Source organism: Aulonocara sp. 'chitande type north' Nkhata Bay, linkage group LG1, assembly GCF_057382095.1.
Source record: "Aulonocara sp. 'chitande type north' Nkhata Bay isolate Kocher_YH1m ecotype deep benthic linkage group LG1, A_spYH_male_GT1.1, whole genome shotgun sequence".
NCBI classification, from domain to species: Eukaryota; Metazoa; Chordata; class Actinopteri; order Cichliformes; family Cichlidae; genus Aulonocara; species Aulonocara sp. 'chitande type north' Nkhata Bay.
Window position 1 is genome coordinate 18,518,086 of NC_141344.1, and position 20,009 is coordinate 18,538,094.

Consider the following 20,009-nt stretch of genomic DNA (forward strand, 5'->3'; position numbering starts at 1 on the left):
AGAGGGAGAGAGAGCTGATAGAAGCTCTGAGGAGAACGCAGAAGGAGGAGGCTCGGACTCTGGAGCATCAGAGGGAGCTGCTGGAGAAGCTGCGTGCAGCTAGTGCCAGAGAGGCAGCAGCAGAGAGGGAGCAAATTGAGTCTCTGAGGAAAGCACAGCAGGAGGAAGCCAACGACTTAAGTAGACAGCGAGAGGAGCTGCAGAAGGAAAAGGAAGAACTACAGAAGAAATGGGAAGAACTCCAGCAGGAAAGAGAAGAGCTCCTGCTGTTTTCCAGAGAGCAGCAAGTCTCTTGATTTTAACTTTGATGAATGCAGCCAGCATTGCTTAAAACACAAAATGCTCTGAATTTGTTTTAGTAAAATATGAAAATTTGAAAACAATAGGTGTGCAGTGGTTTGTTTGGGTTTCTTTTGTTACGGCTTCATCCTGGTATTTAATCCAGGACCCCATCTCACCTTGCAAAGCCACAAAAAGCAACTTTCAGTTAACTTTTCCCTTTAAAGATACCAAGAATATCAAATAGCTCAGACATAAAAATATGTTTTTAATACCATAGTAGGTGGGGATGATCTGCCAATGGCTTTCCAGGACAATATACAATAATGGTGGTGACGTGTGCTGGTCTATGCATTACATTTAACCCTCTACCGTAAACTATTATCAAGTTAATACAGAAATTTTCTCTTTTCATTAAGCAAACTTGAGAGCCACAAAACTGCTTTTGTTCATTCACATTTTTAGCAAATAATTATATGTTATTAAAATGTGTACTTGGTTAAATAAATCTTGGTTTATGCTTGTACATCATCTCATATGCGTCTGTAAACCTTTATACACCAATTTCCTTCCGTAGTTTTAGCCCCATACGGTCTCTCCGTTCACTGAGAAGTGTCGCAGTAGCGCCCTCTAGGGGACCAGTTTCGGTGCTGTGGGTTTGTGAGCATGCGTGGTGGTACGTGAAAAGTTTCTCCCCGAGTAACAGTTGTCAGGCACTTGTGTAAAAATGCTGACCTATCCTCACCACTAACAGACTTTAATATGTAATAAAATTTATATATTTATATTATACTTGGTTAAATATAACGTTGTCGACACGGTTATGATTTTAAGACGAGTTCGTCTTCTCTAAAGACCCGATAATAATGCGCCGAAACGCTGCCTGGCAGACTAATCACGGGGAATAGTAACAAAAATGATGACGTTGGCTTCTGTGTCCTGTTCCGGTGGCGGAAGATGGCTGACGGTGGACCCATAACAGCGAGAAGATGCGACTCCAGCTCTCTGTCCTCTGTGAGTATGGACACCATCTCCGCCCTGACGGAGCTGGAGGACCTGGAGAAAATTTACCAGCAGCTCTGCGAGGAGGAGGTTCGTACCAATGGCCGCTGACGGTGGTTTGTTTGCGACATACAGGTGCTGTCGTCATCCACGTAAACTTAACAGGCGCTCCTCCTCAAACCGCTGCTGAGAAGGATGTCTGCTTTAATAGATATTCACAAAAACAGCAAGCTTTAATAATAGTTTACTGTCATCAGTAGGAATGCAGTCATGCACCGTGTCACTTCATATTTATTGTTTTTCCTGTTAAATCACCATGGATCTCCTTCTTCCTGCTATCAGTTGTTTCCCAGTATTTGTTGTCGCTTCGTTTTTTCATTAAGTTTTAATGTGTTTATATTCAACAAGCTCCTACTTACATACATAACTCCTTTACTGCCTTTTAGAGGTGGGCAGATCGATCCAAATATCTAGTGTCGATTCCAAAACTAATATTGATATTGGATCGATACCTACTCCAGCATCCTGCGTTTTTCGCACCCATCAGATAAAAACCAGACTTTCGAGAAACACATGTCCTTAAGTCAAATACAGCCAATCAGCAATGTGAATATGCAAGATGGGAAATGATAACATGAAAACGCTCTACAGTGTTTGTCTCATCAGTCATGGTATATGATGACAGAGATGGACGAATTTACCCTTAAGTAGACCTGAATTTACAGTGTATTGTCTGAATGTTGGGGCAGAAACTGAGACTCATCAGACGAGGCAGCGTTGTTCCAGTGTTCTGTGCTCCAGTTTTGGTGATGCTGACAGGACTGCTGTTGTAGGTTCTTCTTCAAATGATTATTTCAATTACTGTTGCCTTCCCATCAGCTTGAAGCCCATTCTCCTTTGACCTCTGGAATCGGCAAGGTATTTTCTCCCAGAGATCTGCTGCTCACTGGATATTTCCTGTTCTTCAAACCAATCTCTGTAAACTTTAGAGATGGTTATGTGGAAAAATCTCAGTGGATCTGTAGTTTCTGTAATACTCATACCTGTCTGACACCAACAACCATCCCATGCTGAAAATAACTTAATTCACCTTTTGTCCCCATTCTGATAGTCATTTGAACTTAAGTAGGCTGTCTTAGTTACATCTACATGGCTAGATGAACTGAATGTGATTGCCTGATTAAATATTTGGATAAATGAGCAGTTGTACCTAATGAAGTGTGGATAAAGTAATGTGAGTTGTGGGAACTCTATAAAGTAAAAAACTGGTCTTTGTTTTGTTTTTATTGCAGAAAGAGGTGGAAACAGAGCTGGACAGACTGGTAGGGCAGGAGGGGGTCATTCACACTAAAATGCTGGCACTACACAGGATGGGGTACACACAAAATCAGCTGCTGGTCTAAAGTATTTAAATGCTAATCTGTGATGTGTTGTACTGAGAAAAAAAATGCTTTCTCTCTTTGCTCTGCAGACCCAACCTCCAGCTGATTGGAGGAGACGCCAGCCAGCTGTCGGGCATGATCACTTTTACCTGCAGCCTGGCTGAAAACGTCAGCCGTAAAGTACGACAACTAGACCTGGCAAAGGTGAGCATGCATACATTTTAAAGCACCTCCATCAGACCCGCTCAAAATCAGCAGTTTTTGTTTTGCTCTTTTTTTTTTTTTTTGCTTTTTGGCACTATAACTTGCAAATTTAAAACCAACAAACTTGTACCTTTGAAGTATGCAAAACATAGTATTTTTTTACCGTACTTGTTACAGGATTTTGGAGACCTTGTAACTTTATAAGGACAGGAGATGGCTTCATGAAATTTACAACCATCTTTGAACGTCAATAAAAGATGTTAGCATGTGAAAGGTCTCCTTTTAGGCCATCATTTTGATACCAGGTTCATTTTCTAGGCGTGACTCCTTCTGGGTCAAAACAGCTTTGATTTCTGAACATGTATCTCATTTGATTTCCCTCAGACGCGGCTATATAACGTCATCCAGCGTGCCGATGATATCCTCGACCTGAAATTCTGCACAGACGGGGTGCAGACAGCTCTGCGTAATGAAGATTACGAACAGGCTGCTGCTCACATCCATCGATACCTGTCTCTGGACCAGTCTGTTATCGAGCTGAGCAGGCAGGGAGAAGAAAGTATGGAGCCTCTTGTTCTACATCAGCATGCAATCTTAAACTGCAGGCTTAGGGTTAATTAAGCAAATGGAAAATGCAGTTACAGTTGATTTGAAAAATAAAGCTCCATATAGCAGTTAAAGTCGTTACATTAAGGTTTGGGTAAGTGCCACAAAGATACACTAACACTACCATTTCATCACGTCTGCACAGGCAGCGCTGTGGACGCCAGTCTGGTCCTACTGCAGGAAGCAGAGCAGAAACTAAAGGTCATTGTTGCAGAGAAGCTTGATGAAGCCGTAGCAGCAGTCGACCTGGCACAGGTGGAAAGGTTTTTCAAGATCTTCCCTCTTCTTGGCCTCCACCAGCAAGGCCTCGCTCGATTTGGCCAGTATCTCTGCAGTCAGGTCAGTAATGAAAACAAGTCCTTTATATTTGCTGCTTTAACTTAAAGAAAGCTGAATCTCCCCATCTTTAAGAAGGGGGACCGGAGGGTGTGTTCCAACTACAGGGGGATCACACTCCTCAGCCTCCCTGGGAAAGTCTATGCCAGGGTGCTGGAAAGGAGAGTTCGTCCGCTAGTCGAACCTCGGATACAGGAGGAACAATGCGGTTTTCGTCCTGGTCGCGGAACACTGGACCAGCTCTTCATCCTCTCGAGGATACTTGAGGGTGCATGGGAGTTTGCCCAACCAGTCTACATGTGTTTTGTGGACTTGGAGAAGGCATTCGACCGTGTCCCTCGGGGTGTCCTGTGGGAGGTGCTGCGGGAGTATGGGGTGTCTGGCCCATTGCTACGGGCCATTCGATCCCTATACAACCGTTGCAAGAGCTTGGTTCGCATTGCCGGCAATAAGTCGGACTCGTTCCCGGTGGGTGATGGGCTCCGCCAGGGCTGCCCTTTGTCTCCGGTTCTGTTCATAATTTTTATGGACAGGATTTCTAGGCGCAGCCAAGTGGCGGAGGGCTTTCGCTTTGGTGGCCTCAGAATCTCATCTCTGATTTTTGCGGATGATGTGGTTCTGTTGGCTTCATCGGGTGAAGGCCTCCAGCTCGCACTGGAGCGGTTCGCAGCCGAGTGTGAAGCAGCGGGAATGAGGATCAGCACCTCCAAATCTGAGGCCATGGTTCTCAGCCGGAAAAGGGTGGAGTGCCCACTCCGGGTCGGGGATGAGTTCCTGCCCCAAGTGGAGGAGTTCAAGTATCTCGGGGTCTTGTTCGCGAGTGATGGGAGAAGGGAGCCGGAGATCGACAGACGGATTGGGGCTGCAGCTGCAGTAATGCGGACGCTGCACCGGTCCGTCGTGGTGAAGAGGGAGCTGAGTGTAAAAGCGAAGCTCTCAATTTACCGGTCGATCTACGTCCCTACCCTCACCTATGGCCACGAGCTGTGGGTAGTGACCGAAAGAACGAGATCGCGGATACAAGCGGCAGAAATGAGCTTCCTCCGAAGGGTGGCTGGCCTCTCCCTTAGAGATAGGGTGAGAAGTTCGGCCATCCGGGAGGGGCTCAGAGTAGAGCCGCTGCTGCTCCACATCGAAAGGAGTCAGCTGAGGTGGTTCGGGCATCTGACAAGGATGCCCCCTGGGCGCCTCCTGGGTGAGGTGTTCGAGGCATGTCCCACCGGGAGGAGGCCCCGGGGCAGACCCAGGACACGCTGGAGAGATTATATCTCTCGGCTAGCCTGGGAACGCCTTGGTATTCCCCCGGATAAGCTGGAGGAGGTGGCTGGGGAGAGGGAGGTCTGGGCCTCTTTGCTTAGGCTGCTGCCCCCGCGACCCGGCCTCGGATAAAGCGGATGAAAATGGATGGAAAGCTGAATCTCATTAATCACAAACCACTTAAACATAAAGAGAGATCCGTGCATGCTGGCTGGTTCCGTGTGTGTGGATGAAAATTAAGGGGGGATGTGGATCCAGATTTGGCTTAATGGGGACATTACAATTCAGCGGTGATAGCACATTGGCAGTCCATGAGAGAGTGTCCAAAGTATGTGGAACAGCCCGTCAATGGACCACTCTTCATCTGTCAGCCAGCCAAGGAGACAAGTAAAGTTATAACGTTCAAAGAGCTGAAGTGAAACCGAGAGTTAAAAACAGAGAAAAGTGTCACTGCAGCCGCTGTTTGTGCTTTTCATGCTGTATTTTTTAATCTTTGGTGTTTGTTTCTCGCTGTTCTCGTTCCCGGTGATTTTCACTGCTGCTCCCTTCAGTGTTCCAGCCCGCTTTACAACCAGTGGTTGAAAACGCCTGTCTGCAAGGCTCTCCATAAGCAAATACACAGACAGCGGTAGCACAAAATTAAGCATAACTCATCATAGGTGGTGACCCTAACTGTAGACTTATGCTATTGTGTGTTATTTATGCATCATAAATTTCTTTTCTATTTTTCCTTAAATGTTTTGCTTTTCATCAAAGGATAGGTTTGGGGTTGGGTTCTTCACCAGTGATCAGTTAAAAGTTGTCTGGTTTACTGATGAAGGTCACCTGCCAGCAAACCAGAATGGGTTCACCGGTGGGGGTTTTACTTTGTTGTGAACACAGACAGCTGCAGAGACTACAGACGTACAGTCATTGTAATGTAACACATGTGTAATTGGTGTTGTTGTAGTGTAGTCCACATGGATGCCATTATTTAAAAAAAAAGAAAAAAAAAGGGCAGGTACGTCACGCAGACCCAAGTAGACCTCAGCGGACTCACAGATATGGAAACTAACCTCACCTCCTGCATGCTGGCTTGCCGTGCCAGCCCTTGGTCGCTCTATGACAGTGATTTTCAACCACAAAGGAAGGAAACAGTATGGTTTAAAAAGGCACAAGTAGTCACACATTGATTCTAAATGCGGGGATGCTTATCTGTTTATTAGGTTTTTGTACATAAAGATTCATATTTTTAACATAGCAGCTTAGTTTGAGTGACATGAGGGCAGTTGTGGCTGTAATAGTGGCCTTAGTCGAGGTGCATATTTTCTTTTTGTCTCCTATTTATGCATTTCATCACACTTGTAATTTCAGTTTATCCTGATTTGAGTCATGTATTTTAGTCTGCTACAATATGTCATTTTGATTCATACACTCTCACACAGCTTGCCTCCAAAGCTGAGGAGAACCTGCTGCTAGCGACTGGAGCAGATCTGGGTGAGAAGAGAGCTCTGCTGATATTTGCAGACACGCTAACGCTGCTGCTGGAAGGTGAGAAAACACAGACTGTGCGTGTCTGCCTGAATTCCCCTTTGCATGCTCTCTCCACCCGTGTGCTGGTTTGCGTTCACAGGTATCGCTCGCGTTGTGGAGACCCATCAGCCAATCGTAGAGACGTACTACGGTCCAGGCCATTTGTACACGCTCATCACTCACCTGCAGCAGGAATGTGATCGCCAGGCCCAGAAAATAGTTGACAGCTTCATCCAGCAGAGAGGATACCACACCAAGGTGTGTGTGAGACGCCAGCGCTGCGTCACATGGTTGCTTTCACTGCGTCCCTGACCCGGCTGTGACCTTGAATCTGCTCTTTAGTTTCAGGTCGTCCAAAGCAGCATGATGAAGAGTGTTCCAGGGGAGAGGATCGAGCCAAGGTGCGTGTGTTTGTCTAAGCGGGATGCTGCATTTCCTACATGTTTGAGGGTTTATATTTTTGTTTATACCTCTTCGTCCGCAAACAGGGAGCTGGATCCCGTCCTGGCAGAAGTCACTCTGATGAACGCGAGGGCGGAGCTCTACCTGCGCTTTCTACGTCGCCGCGTGATGGCCGACTTTGAAGTTGGGGACGCTCAGAGCATCACGCAGGGTAGCTTCATGTGTGATTTTCTTTTTCTTTTCTTTTTTTAATTGAAATGTGAATGTAAAGAAGTGTGCAGTTGAAAATGTGTGTTTTCCCCTCCGTGTTTAAACACACAGAGCATCAGCAGAACGTGGAGAAGCTGCTGAAACACTGCCTGCTGAGCACAACGATGCAGGAGCTGATTGGTTATTACATTCCCATGGAAGAGTACTACATGAGAGAGTCTGTCAACAAGGTCAGCTGAGTGCAGTGTTATTTCTGTACTTCAAAGACTCAGTTCACTCATCGAAGACTGTTTATGTGTCCGCTGCACTGACACAAACGTGAAAAGGTTGTGTAACATTTCTGTGGATGTGCAGGGAGCTGTACATGTCGAGTCTGAGGTTAATAAAAAAAAAGCTTAAATTCTGCAGGTCACCCTCTGCTTCAGGCTACATTAGCTGCTGATAGTATAATGCACTCAGATGACAGACCAAACTGTGGCGGTCATGTTGCATTATGGGTAATGTACACATCTGTTTTAGAAAGGGAAAGAGAATATGAGGGATTAAAAAAAAATTTTTTAAAAAGGCAGCTGGCTGGTTTTACGTGCAAATTCATCAGCATTTTCTTACTTGAATTTACCTGTGATTTCACTGCAAACATTAAAAATTGCTTAGATTACCAGAGAGCAGATGAGTCCCAAAGTGTGGCCTGCAGCCCCCTGGTGGGCTGTGAAGGTATTGCCAAAGGTTAATTGGCAATAAATACAGGCTGTGTCAAAAAGATTTATTCAATTTCAAAAGGTTGTATTTTTTTAAAGCAGTGGACATTTTAAATTTAAACATTTTATTTAAAAATTTAACACCATCTGCTTCTTGGAGTTTGTGTTTTTGTTGGGGGTTTTAAGCTATCGTCACTCCTGAGCAAATGCTTTGCTTCTCTCTTGAAAAAGGTTTACAGCTTTCCCTAGTGGAACAGTTCAGAGCATACATATTTCCTTCATCAGGGTTTCTTAACCTTTTCCCTGCACTTTAGAATGCCCAAAAACTTCACACATCAACTGTTTCTCATTTATGATTAGTGATGAAAAAAAGGCTCGGCGGTGCTCGTGTAATACAAGACAAGACAGGTCAGCCGGATAGATCAGCAATTTCCTGTTTGTTTACTTTTCCTGAAACAGTTATGTGCATTAATTTAACGTAGTTTTACTCCACATTCATCCCCTGGTTGTCCACCCTGGCCGTGCAGAAGATCTGTGCCTTACATAGAAAAATGAGGACATTTCAGCATATGCTAATTATAAATAGACAGACAGACTGATTCTCATTCAGTCGTGTCCTGAATGTGACAGTAATTTTACATGTGTTTGATGACTCGCAGGTCTGGCAATGAAATGGCTATAGTGACATTTTTAAAAACAAAATGTAATATTTGTAGACAAGATCTGAATATACTCCAAACATGCATCCAAAAACTTGACTCTTTAACACCCGAGTATCAAACAGGATGTCTGACTTATAAATAAAATATTTCTCATGTTTCTGGAACAGTTTAAAGTTTCTCTTTAGCCCAAACTTGTAGAAGAGCAACGGTAACGACAGCAGTACCTTGTCACTGCTTGTGCTACTGTATGATAAAGTCAAGTTGCTCATTTTACATCAGAGGCAACATACACTTTGATCTTAGATGGGCCGGACAAGTAAAAATACCCCTTTTGTCACTATAAAAATGTGTTAACTACACATTAAATACCTAAGATATCTCAATATAAATACAAAAATATAATATTAGAAAAAATGCCATTTCATCTTTAGATCTAATTTTTCTACCTTTTTTTTTTTTTTTTTTTAATGCGTTTGAGTAAATAAAAGAAATCTGTCAGCACCACTCTGTGTCTACATTTATAAGAAAATTCTGGTAGCTCATCGCCCAGACTGTCCTGTAATTATAAAGTTTTTGTTAATTCCCTAAAAACCTCCTGTTTTTATTACTTATGCACACATTGTGCATAAATCTGTGCACACATTCGAAACAAAAACCGTTTGCATATTATACAGTGAAAAAAAGAGTAACTTTCTATCATTTTACTGTTTATGTGTTACCTTATTACTGTAGTATAAAGTAACTTCACGTTTTTTATTTATTCGTTACCATGTTATTAACTCCTCTCCTCCCCCAGGCTGTTGCTATGGACACATACGAAAAGGGACAGCTGACCAGCAGCATGGTGGACGACTGTTTCTACATTGTGAAAAAGTGCATCAGCAGAGCTTTATCGAGTTCCAGCATCGACTGCCTCTGTGCGATGATCAACCACGCCAACTCCGTGCTGGAGTCTGACTTCAGGTCGCTCGCTCATTTTCTACCTCTTTAAAATCCTGGTTTTGTTTGGTTTTACACATTTATTACATTGACACGTGCCCCTTTCCTGCCTCATCTGCCTCTTCTCACCCGTCAGGGAGGTGTTGTATAACAAGCTGCGGCAGGGCTTCCCGGCTACAACACTGCAGGACATCCAGCGTGGTGTCAGCAGCGCGGTCAGTCTGATGCAGAGCAGCTTACAGCAGGGCAAGTTCAACACGCTGGGCATCGAGAGCACCGAAGACGCCAAGGCTGCGTTCCTGGTGAGACCGCTCGACACAGAAATACTTGCCTCACTCGTAGAGCAGTTCCTTAGAAATCTTTGTCAGACTGTAAGATAAATGAATCGCTCACATCTGCTGTATAAGCCCTTTAAAAAAGAGCTCAGCAGTAATTTAAAGGAGGAATCGAATGAATGAGCTAAGTGAGTAGCGCTTTAATTTTTAAAGTGGCTCTTTGTTAAAACAAGAGCGACTTCAAAAACCTTTTTAATATCATTATAAATTGAAATTAAGAAACACTTAAAGGCTTATAACTACCAGCTGAGGCAGGAGATGTCAAAATACCTCATCTCCAGCAGATTAGTTTTTAAAGCAGGACTGAGTCACGCTGGCTGTAAGAATCCTTCATTTGCACTCGTCCCCCACTCAGGTGACCCTGAATAACGTCGAGGTGTGCAGTGAGAACATCACAACTTTAAAGAGGAACCTGGAGGTGAGTTTGTGCCACAGCTCTTCCTTTCTCCTGTTCATCGCGTTATTTTTATTTTTCTCCCCAGAAATAAAAAAAAAATGTCAATTTTCTTTCCGGTCAGAACGACTGCTCCAAGTTGTTCAGTCAGGGGGTCGGCTCTGGAGAGCAAGCCAAGATTGAGAGCTGTTTGTCCGACCTTGTCAGCACGTCCACAAAGTTCAAAGATCTATTACAGGTTGGACGTGCACGCAGACACACACACACACACACCACATGCTTGTCTGCACAGACTTGTATATTTTCTTAATTGGAGTGGGAGCCTCAGGATGGAGAACTGTTGTTAGACCAGAGAGCGCCGTGGAGGGAGAGCTCTTATTTATTTAACAAGTCACAGGAGATCTAGAAGCGCAGCTTTAATGAGATCTTTTAATAAAGCCCTGTTTTCGAGGAGGTGCGTGTCGTTGTTGTGCAACCCCGGGGATACTCCGGGCGTGGCTGCCTGACATCCGGCTCCAATGAAGCAGATTGCACCTGCTCCACACGGTGCTTATGATTCCAGAAAATGCATCCCAGAAACAAGTTTTTGCTTCGTGTTGGCGCTGGAGAAGGCAAAGACTGGAACAGCATAGAGCACCCAGTCAGTTACTAAAATAACAGACCTCGTGCTCCCGGGGTATCCCAGTATCCCGTGAAAACATGACAAACCCACAACCCGTGTGCTTCCAGAATAAAGAGAAATGGAAAGAACTAAGAATTTATTTATTTATTTTTTAAGGTCAGGTATTTGTCTTTGGTTTTCTTTCACAGGAGGGTCTGACGGAGCTAAACACAACAGCCATAAAGCCTCAGGTCAAACCCTGGATCAGCAGCTTCCTGTCCATCTCACATAACATAGAGGAGGTAACGCTTTCACCTTTCTGCACACGAATAAATCAGAGGTTACAGAACGTCTTGCTGCAACTGTCTGCATCCCTCACAGGAGGAGTTTAATGACTATGAAGCTAATGACCCCTGGGTGCAGCAGCTCATCGTCAACTTGGAGCAGCTGATGACAGAGTTTAAGGTGTCTTTTAAGATTTGACTTTGTGTTTACCGGCTAAAGATACTCTTCCTCACTGTTTAGTAAACTTCTCTTCTCGTCTTCTGATCTGAACTCCCCGCCAGATGGCCCTCTCCCCGGTCATCTACGACACGCTGACCAGCCTGATGACCAGTCTGATAGCTATTGAAATGGAGAAGACGGTCCTCAAATGCTCGTTCAGCAGGGTGAGGCGCTTAGCTTGGCCACTGGGTGGCAGCGAGCTGCTTGTGCGTCACGTCACTGACACTCCCGTGAAGAAAGGCCTCCAATAATTTATTAATGAGTTCAGAAAGGCCTGTAGCAGAGGGTGCTTCCTTCTGGCACGGCAGCTTCTTCCTATTTTTGTGCAGCATGTTTTTACATAACCTCTAAATAAATTATGACACAATGTAGAACATATAGTCCTAAAAAAGAAAGTTGCCATGTACGTAAAACGCACCCACAGATGTTATTTTTGACTTTTCTGTTGTAGCTCGGGGGGCTCCAGTTTGATAAAGAGCTCCGGTCTCTCGTGGCGTACCTCACAACCGTGACAACTTGGACCATCAGAGACAAGTTCGCTCGCCTCACACAGATGGCCACCATTCTCAACCTTGAGCGGGTAATTTAGACTGTTTTAGAAACACACACACCATTTATGGGGGCTTAGCACCAGTGATGGATTGTAACTAACAATGTTTTTGCTATTGGGAAATATCTATGTGACAGCTTTAGCTGCTATCCATCCATTCTCTTCCGCTTATCCAATTTAAGGTCGCAGGGGGGCTAGAGCCTATCCCAGCTGTCATAGGGTGAGAGGCGGGGTACACCCTGAGCAGGACACCATTAGCTACGAGTTGCTTTCATTAACCTGGCTTTAGCCTACCTGATACAGCAATGAAATGTGGCCTGCTGGCTTAAATGCAGGAGTTCTTTCCCCTGTATAAGTCAATTTTTGGTATTCCTTTCCCCAAAGAAGTCGCCAGTCAGTATCACATTGTTAACTGGGATTTCTTTTATTCTTTTTGTCTCATAGCATGTTTAGAAATGACAAGAACAATGGGCTCATGTGGTTTCCACAGAGTGTGGACCACTCGTGCTTTCTGTCATACTGTTGTGAGCTGGAGAAAACACCAAAAATAACTGAAGTTACTATTACTTTACCGATTTCTTCTGCAGGTAACTGAGATCTTGGATTACTGGGGCACTAATTCAGGTCCCCTGACGTGGCGACTGACGCCGGCAGAGGTGCGTCAGGTCCTGGCGCTCCGCATCGACTTCCGAAGCGAGGACATTAAGAGGCTGCGGCTGTAACCCTCGGAACTGGTGTGCGGGTGCCTTCGATTGCTGTGAGAGTTTTCACTGCAGAACTCTGTTTGCAGTACGGACAAGCCGAGGATTTCTTTTTATCTGAATTCTTTGGGGGGGTTCAGACCTTCTGCTCTTCACCCCTGACTGATGACAGTCTATATCATTATAGCCGGGCTTTTATGGGGCAGGGATTTTGACGAATTTGATAGGAATTAACTGTAAAATATGAGAACGTTCTGTTAAATGTTTAATTAAAAGCGTGACTGTGTAATTATATCTCAGTGGGAGTTTAACCTGTAACTGGCTCTGAGAAACGAGGACACACTGGGACTGAGGAGCGGCGCTCTGCGGCTCTCAGTGAAACAGAGCAGTAATGAACATCGTACCCATTAAACTGACAGAAGCAGGTCAGACAGCTGATCCAGCCTAGTCATTCAATATATGAATAGCTCCTTGTCTACAGCGATGGAACACTTTTAACCTAATAAATCGAGAGCTGCTGTGCGACGCCTCTGATCCCCCGCCATCCGCCACATTTCACCGAGTGCCGCTCCGCTGCTGCGCAGGACCTGCTCCCAATCTTTTATACATATTTCTGACACTAAATACAAAGCTGTGCTCACCAGGCGATGAAGCATTAAAAGTGGTCCACTCTCATAATGTTCAGCCTAATTTCCCGGTCTAACCTTAGTTCTCGGCACAGATTAAAGCAGGTCAGCGTTTGTTTAAAGTTTTGTTTTTGTTTTTTCCTGAGCAGCGTTGCAACCGTGACGGTCTCGTTTTTTGTTTTCCTTTCAGTCCTGTGTAATCAGACTCAGACAAACGCAGGGATAGTTAGGAAAAGTGTGGCTTTAATGTAAACACAACATTCGATTGGCTCAGCACAAACATTCCACATGAGAGCAACCAATAAACTACTGAATAGGATGAGGGGTGCAGCACAAAAACATTCACAGTAAAAAAAAGAAAAAAAATCTGGTATAATCATAATATATATATACAGTACGGTGCTTTTTTTTTTTTTTTTTTTTTTTAAAGGTGAAAATGGAGATATGAGGGTTGATATGTGATGGCTAGAGAGTATACAGGGGTGGGAAGATGAATTTCTGGGTGCATGGGTGAAAATAGAGAGCTGGGTTTGTTTGTTTTTGTTTTGTTTTGTTTTTTTCCTTCTCTGTGAAAAGAGAAACATGACAGAAGAAAGAGGAGAGAAGGAGAGGAGAGGGGAGTGGTGGGATAATGGTTCCCTCCTCACTGATCAGGGGAGGGGAGGTGAGGAGGAGGAGGGAGTGGGGGAAGAAAAACTTGACTCCCCAGACAGAGGCTGCCTCAAATGAAATTGTTCTCCCCGTGCAGTCTTCTATTTGTACACAGATTCACATCGAAGGGTCACGCACCACACGGAGAACAAGATGTCATCGGAGGGCTGATTTCTACCCTCTGAACCGAAGGCGGGAATCTGTGCACCCCAGTTATTTTGTGACAGGAAATAAATAAGGTGGCATGGGATTTCAGGAGGTAGGAGGAGGCATGTAGGGCATGAGGCTTAAATAAATAAATCATTCACTGATAATAAAATGTTATATCTGTTGGTTAAATAATAGAGTCGATATAATGAGCTATGATTTCTGATGCTATTCCCCTAACTGTCGTTCTCAGATGGTTGGCACCGATATTTTTTCAAGAGATATCATTGGCTGTTAGGTATTTCCTCAGGCTACAGGAGGCCAGTGCTGATGGGCAGCCACTCTGAACAGAGGGATCCTCTCTTCTAATCGTGATTAAAGTAAAAGAGAAAACCGAGAGTGGAACAGGCCTGGGGGGCTACTCCGTCATGTGCACATCTGAAGGAAACTTTAAATAAGCCTCCTTCTTTTCCATCCATAACCCTCAGCCACAAGTACAGCACCTCCCTGACATCCCCGTCGTCATCTCCACACACAACAGCAGCTCTTCAAACGGCGCACCAGAGGCTGTATTCAGTCCAAAGACGCGAGCCTTGAGACTTGCACTTAAAAACAAAAATGCCCACAAATTCTGGGGACAATATTCCACGTTGTGCTTAACCCAAAAAAAAAAAAAAAAAGAGCACGCTCCTCGCATTACATTTCAAGCTCCGGCTGAATAAACCCCTGGTGCCGCCGCTTCTGACCCTCCCGGTTGTTGACACGGTCATAGACGAAACAGCAAACATTCAGCTCAAAAACACATTTTGAAAAAAAAAAAGACAAAAACGGGTTTTTTTATACTGAAATCAAAATAAGAGGAAGAGGAACAAATCATGGCAATAATCCAGTGTGGTGTCTGACGGCAGCTCTTTGGGTCCGTTTGGACGTGTAGAATTACATATTTATGTGTTTAAGTATCATCAAAATTATCATTATTAACACCTCATACACTCCATGACAACCTCTGTGCTTGGCCAGGCCTCAGTATAAGCCACACCCTCTGAGGTTGTTTGCAATAATGATGTCGGTGACGGCATCAAACACTACCTGGATGTTTCCCGTGTCTGTGGCACAGGTCAGGTGACAGTAGATCTCCTTGTTTGGAGAGCGGTTCTTACTCTCAAACTGAACCTGAATATATGCAGTAGCGTCTTCGTAAGTGTTAGCACCTGGAGAGAAAACAGCAGAGGGCGATTAAAGCGCGTCGCTTTGCTCGGGAAGCCGCTCCGACTGAGGGCGCGGGACTCACCTGTGTATTCTGGAAAACAGATCGTCAGCGGGGACTTCTTTATCTTCTCAGCGAACAGATCCTTCTTGTTGAGGAAGAGGATGATGGAGGTGTCGATGAAGAACTTGTTGTTGCAGATGGAATCGAAGAGCATGAGTGATTCGTGCATGCGGTTCTGCGGAAAGAACAAGTAAAACAATGAGGGGAGTCTAATAAAACACAGGCCCAAAGGAAAGCCGGCAGCGCTTCAGTAAAGATCGTTTCTTACTGCTTTTGTTACTTGGACACAGGCCCGGTCTGAGCCCAGAAAAACCCTGATAAACAATAAATCGCAGTCCCAGCTTTAATGATTGTTTAATCGCTTTTGTTATGAAACAGAACAAACACACATTTTACAGGATTATTATTATTCCTGTTAACTCAGCCGAGGCACTTGCCAAATATGCATGTGTGGGGGTTTTCCGTCACAGAGGCCTTTTAGAGCAGTTTTAGCCAAACACAAAGAGAAATCACCAGCCTTGTCACATTTTTTAACCACTTTTTCTCATCTTAGTCTGATTTTTTTTTTTTTTTTCACTAGAAACGGTTGGAAGTCACAGGAAAAGGCATAGAGTTCTGTCAAGTATGGTAACAAAAGTATTAAGCCAGGGGGGAAAAACCTGTATGTATCAATTTTATATTGAAGAAGAAAGTAAGAAAACGATAAATAAATGAATAAGAAGTGTTTTTTCCATAAAATTTAAAGTCTAAGAATGGAATGAGGTGATGTGTGGACTGTACAGCCTACCTCTGAGACAAATAGAGATTGCATAAATACATATTTTTATACAAATATATAACACGTGGCGAAAAAAACTTGCCAAGAAATCTTCAAGTTAATTGGACGACTTCTAAGTTTTATTGGATTAGCGTCAGTGGAGGGATTCAGGCACACTTACAGTTGTTTCATCTTCATGGAGCACCTGGTCGTACCCACTCAGAGCGACGCAGAAGATGATGGCCGTCACGTCTTCGAAGCAGTGGATCCATTTCTTCCTCTCTGACCTCTGACCTCCCACGTCAAAAAGCCTGGAAAAGGGCGGGGGGTGTCAATACAGAGCAGGAGCAGAAAACCTTTGAACTTCGAGCAGGAGCGGCTTCCTACCTGAAGTGGAGGTTTTTGAAGGTGAAGTGGGTTTCGACGATACCAGTGGTCTTCACACGGGTTCTCAGGATGTCCTGCTCTGTGGGCTGGTAGTCTGCCGCACCAATTCGGTCTAAACTGTCCAGATAGCTGATGAAGGAAGACAGGAAAAGCAGTGGATAAAAATGGTGGATTTTTTGTTTGTTTTTTTTCCTTTTGTAGTCTCTTTGCTCGACTCACTATTTAGCCGAATCATTAAGCTGGTATTCTCGAGCACGGTTGAAGCACTCCTGAGTCCCGGCGTCAGCCCATACACGCTTCATAGCGCTGAGGAGCTCTGCAGAGTACGGCTCTGTGTCCTCCATACGACTGACCACATCACAAACCAGCTTAGCATCGGCCTGCACGAGCACATTTCATTAGATCAGGGAAGAGCAACTAAATTATATCAGTATATTTATTATTCATCATCTGTCAGAGCTGTATATATGGGGCTTTTTAAATATGATAAATCAAAATACACATCTGTTCCTCTAAATGGATGCTACAAAGAAGTTGAAAAGTACACTAGATAAAACTGCTGCATCCAGTCCTTAAATCAAAACCCAAAGATGCTGTGAACTACATGAGACCAAAATTCGAGGTTATTTTGTTAAAATTGCAGCTTCTGAAGAGCTGAAGGGTGAAGGTAAGACTAACTTTTCGATCCTTGTCTCCAAACTCAATGCCCAGTGAATCCATGGCTCGAAGGATGGCTGCCAAGCTCTGGATGGTGTTGCTGTAGACCACAGGCTTGTACTGCTTCACATCATCCCCAGAAAAGCCATCTTCATGGATAATCCTGCACAAGTACAGAGATATAAAAGAGGGAAAAGTCAGACTAGTCCGTATGCTAATGCGCATGATGTGTGCGCATGTGTGTGAGGTGGTTACTGTCTTATCATGCTCTCTCCCGTGTTCTCTGCCTTAAATCCATCTTTAAGTGTGTGTATAGTGTGTATAATGAGGCAGAAATTGATCACACACTCCGTCTGTGATCAGTAATTGAGCAGTAATGCGATATTTATAATTTATGATGGGAAATGGGGTGGAATCAGTGAGAGCACCAATCAATCACACAGTTAAACTCCTCCATAATCCGGGTAGCATTAAATCATCCATCAGGACATCCTCACCCCCTGGCTTGATCGATAAAATGTCAGGTGCATCCTCCTGAAAACTGACCCGCGATCCACTCCTTAAAGCGGGCACCCCGTTCGCTCGCTTGTCATCAGCAATTGATATTTGATTTGGGGGGTGGGGTGGTAAATATGGGATGACGGTTTTAATATATTCATCTCATTAGTGCACATTACGAAAAGATGTTTCACGGCAGGGAGATCAGCCTCACGCCCTGAATCTCCACCACCATCATAAAAATTAACAGTCGTGTGAAATAAAACATTAACCCAGAGGGAAACAGGAGCAGAGGTGCCATCTAAAGCTGATAGGAATTATACCCGTCGATTAATCGCTCATGCAGTGAGTATTTCCAAAGTGAAAATACTCAAAATACAATTACGGATAAAAGAAAAGCACCATTCAATCATCAGAATAAGTTCCTGACAATTAACTAATTGGTGAAGCTCTAAGATAACTGTGACTATTGATCAATCCTACAAGGACGTGTGTGTGCACAAAATGCTTATAGTGACAAAAAAACCCTGCATAATAATAACTATTCTGACTAAACGAGATACAGGGAAGTGGATAGTTGTTATAAAATTATGAAATTATTAAGAATTCAAAGCACTAGTTTAAGGTATATGCTACTAATAAAGACCAATCACAGAGTGTGACAGTGGAAATGTATATAAATAGACATGCCTGACATTTCTGCAGCTGCAACTGACTGCTGTGGCAAGTGCTACATCAATCTATCGATGAAGCTGCTCCTTGTTTAATTCACTCAGTCCATGTGGAAAATCTACTCTGGTGTGTGTGTCTGTGCTGCACTTTTCTGGCTCTACTAAGGCTTTTCAAACATTTCCTGTTGCCTCTCTTTTACAAACTGGCTAGAGTGAAATTGCAATACTGCCTAAATACCAAGCTGCAAGATGATGAGTTGGCAAATCAAAATAAGGGCATGCAACCTGAACTCTCCAATACCTAAACTTTATTACTCATGATGTGTGTGTGTATGTGTGTGTAGTAAAAACCCATCCATCTGCTGCTTGCTTGGGCTGAAGGAAGCTCTGAAAGTGTTTGTAAACACTATCTGGCCCAGTGTGTGGAGTTCAGGGAAGAGTGGTGAGTTATGGGCAATCAGAGACCGCAAGGAGGGTAATGAGGTGAAGGGAAGAGGCATAGAGGGAGGGCGCAGTCGGTGCAGTTGCAGGAAGGAGACAGAGATGTTTCACAGGACAGAATAAGCAGAACAGCATGGCTTTTTCATGCTAAAACATCGACAAACTTAGCTAAGAGGGTTAGAGGAGATGACAACTGTGATTTAAAACATCAAAGAGTGATTTAGCTCAGACAGGGGGAGGTTTAGATGCTGTTTTAGAAGCCATATTTCTGCGTAAATCGGCTTTATGGGCAAAGTACTCCCGGCGATATCGGGCACTTAAAGCCATTAAGATTAAAAGCAGAGGTATTCACTAATGGACCTGTAGTCCTCACTGTAATTCACACACGCGCGCGCGCGCACGCACAAACACTCGCATACGGAGAAACAACACCCACACCTCCCCAGTCGCACACTCCCTGTAGTCAAGCCAAAGCCTCGTTAACTACATTTCAGCACCCCGGCGGTGAACAGCACCCTGGGACGCACCGGTGTGGCCTCCGCAGCCTCACTGTCGGTCTACAGGAGGTGCTCGAGTCACCGGCACTCCTCCTGGGCTATACGGCATCTCGAAACATGGCGGCTCAACCTGCCTTAGCCCATATAGGGGAGGCAGGCGCAATCTCAGGCCTTTCACTCTCGATGTGTGTAAGAGGGTCGGAATAAGGCCCCGAAAAAATTAAAATTAACGGACACTTACTTCATCTGCTTGACGATGGTGCTTTTGCCGGACTCTCCGCCGCCTGTAAAGAGGGGAGGAGGGCAAGAGTGAGAGCCGGCAAAGAAATCAGTACCACGGAGAGCACCTCCGCCCCATGCAGTCCCACCAAAAGAGGTAGACCGAGCCGAGGAGACGAAGCCCCGCGGCCGGGGCGGCTCTGATCTTACCGAGCAGGAGGAGTTTGACGTCCTTTGCGGCGACCATCCCGTCCTCTTTCAGGTTTTTCTCGATGGCCTTGCTCCGGTCCAGAGCGGCGCGCTCCTCGGCGCTCAGCGTACATCCCATGTTTCCAGGCGAATGAGCAATCCCGTCGTCTCCCCGGTCCGCCCTGTCCCTCGCCGACTCTCTGTCACTGCGTTGTCTCGCTCGCGCTCTCCTCCCGCGCGGTCTGCTACAGCATTAGGCCCGGATTGAGGGCGAAACGGAGCCGGGATCCCGAAAAGGTCTTTTCTCCGTGACTGTGAGTCTCTGGCTCCGTCCCCTCTATCAGAGGGGGTTGAGAAGGGGGGTGGGAGGTGGGGTCGTTGTGCTCGAGCCTGCGGGGTTGGGGTTGTTGTTAGGTGGGGAGGGG

General features: G+C 44.9%; 3 protein-coding genes across 3 annotated transcripts in view; 2 read left to right on the forward strand and 1 right to left on the reverse strand.

Annotated features, from left to right (window-relative positions):
• Positions 1 to 754, forward strand: part of LOC147338948 (uncharacterized) — a 4,463-nt gene extending 3,709 nt beyond the window's left edge. Inside the window, exon 4 of the mRNA XM_086286638.1 lies at positions 1 to 754. This exon is cut by the window's left edge and continues 39 nt beyond it. Coding sequence (XP_086142764.1) covers positions 1 to 296 — 296 coding nt within the window. The 3' untranslated portion in view covers positions 297 to 754.
• Positions 755 to 985: 231 nt separating this feature from the next.
• On the forward strand, positions 986 to 13,781 carry cog4 (component of oligomeric golgi complex 4). The gene is made up of 19 exons (XM_086286603.1): positions 986 to 1,371; positions 2,574 to 2,656; positions 2,753 to 2,867; positions 3,252 to 3,426; positions 3,619 to 3,812; positions 6,491 to 6,596; positions 6,679 to 6,836; positions 6,921 to 6,979; positions 7,067 to 7,191; positions 7,302 to 7,420; positions 9,347 to 9,513; positions 9,626 to 9,791; positions 10,180 to 10,242; positions 10,343 to 10,456; positions 11,029 to 11,121; positions 11,201 to 11,284; positions 11,386 to 11,487; positions 11,775 to 11,903; positions 12,461 to 13,781. The coding sequence occupies exons 1-19, from the start codon at positions 1,237 to 1,239 to the stop codon at positions 12,593 to 12,595; spliced, it is 2,322 nt and encodes a 773-aa protein (XP_086142729.1). The 5' UTR covers positions 986 to 1,236; the 3' UTR covers positions 12,596 to 13,781.
• gnao1b (guanine nucleotide binding protein (G protein), alpha activating activity polypeptide O, b) lies at positions 13,424 to 20,001 on the reverse strand. Its single transcript, XM_086286648.1, has 8 exons — positions 19,606 to 20,001; positions 19,418 to 19,460; positions 17,091 to 17,232; positions 16,632 to 16,792; positions 16,413 to 16,541; positions 16,207 to 16,336; positions 15,290 to 15,443; positions 13,424 to 15,209 (listed from the first exon to the last, which is right to left on the reverse strand). Exons 1-8 carry the CDS (start codon positions 19,721 to 19,723, stop codon positions 15,022 to 15,024), a joined length of 1,065 nt encoding a protein of 354 aa, XP_086142774.1. The 5' UTR covers positions 19,724 to 20,001; the 3' UTR covers positions 13,424 to 15,021.
• Positions 20,002 to 20,009: the final 8 nt, after the last annotated feature.

Coding starts and splice junctions, on each gene's coding strand:
- cog4 (XM_086286603.1), top strand. CDS start 1,237: ATGGCTGACGGTGGACCCATAACAGCGAGAAGATGCGACTCCAGCTCT. Junction 11,122..11,200: donor TCTCACATAACATAGAGGAG/GTAACGCTTTCA, acceptor CATCCCTCACAG/GAGGAGTTTAATGACTATGA. Junction 11,904..12,460: donor CCATTCTCAACCTTGAGCGG/GTAATTTAGACT, acceptor TTTCTTCTGCAG/GTAACTGAGATCTTGGATTA.
- gnao1b (XM_086286648.1), bottom strand. CDS start 19,723: ATGGGATGTACGCTGAGCGCCGAGGAGCGCGCCGCTCTGGACCGGAGC. Junction 16,793..17,090: donor TTGGAGACAAGGATCGAAAA/GTTAGTCTTACC, acceptor GTGCTCGTGCAG/GCCGATGCTAAGCTGGTTTG. Junction 15,210..15,289: donor CTGTTTTCCAGAATACACAG/GTGAGTCCCGCG, acceptor TTTTCTCTCCAG/GTGCTAACACTTACGAAGAC.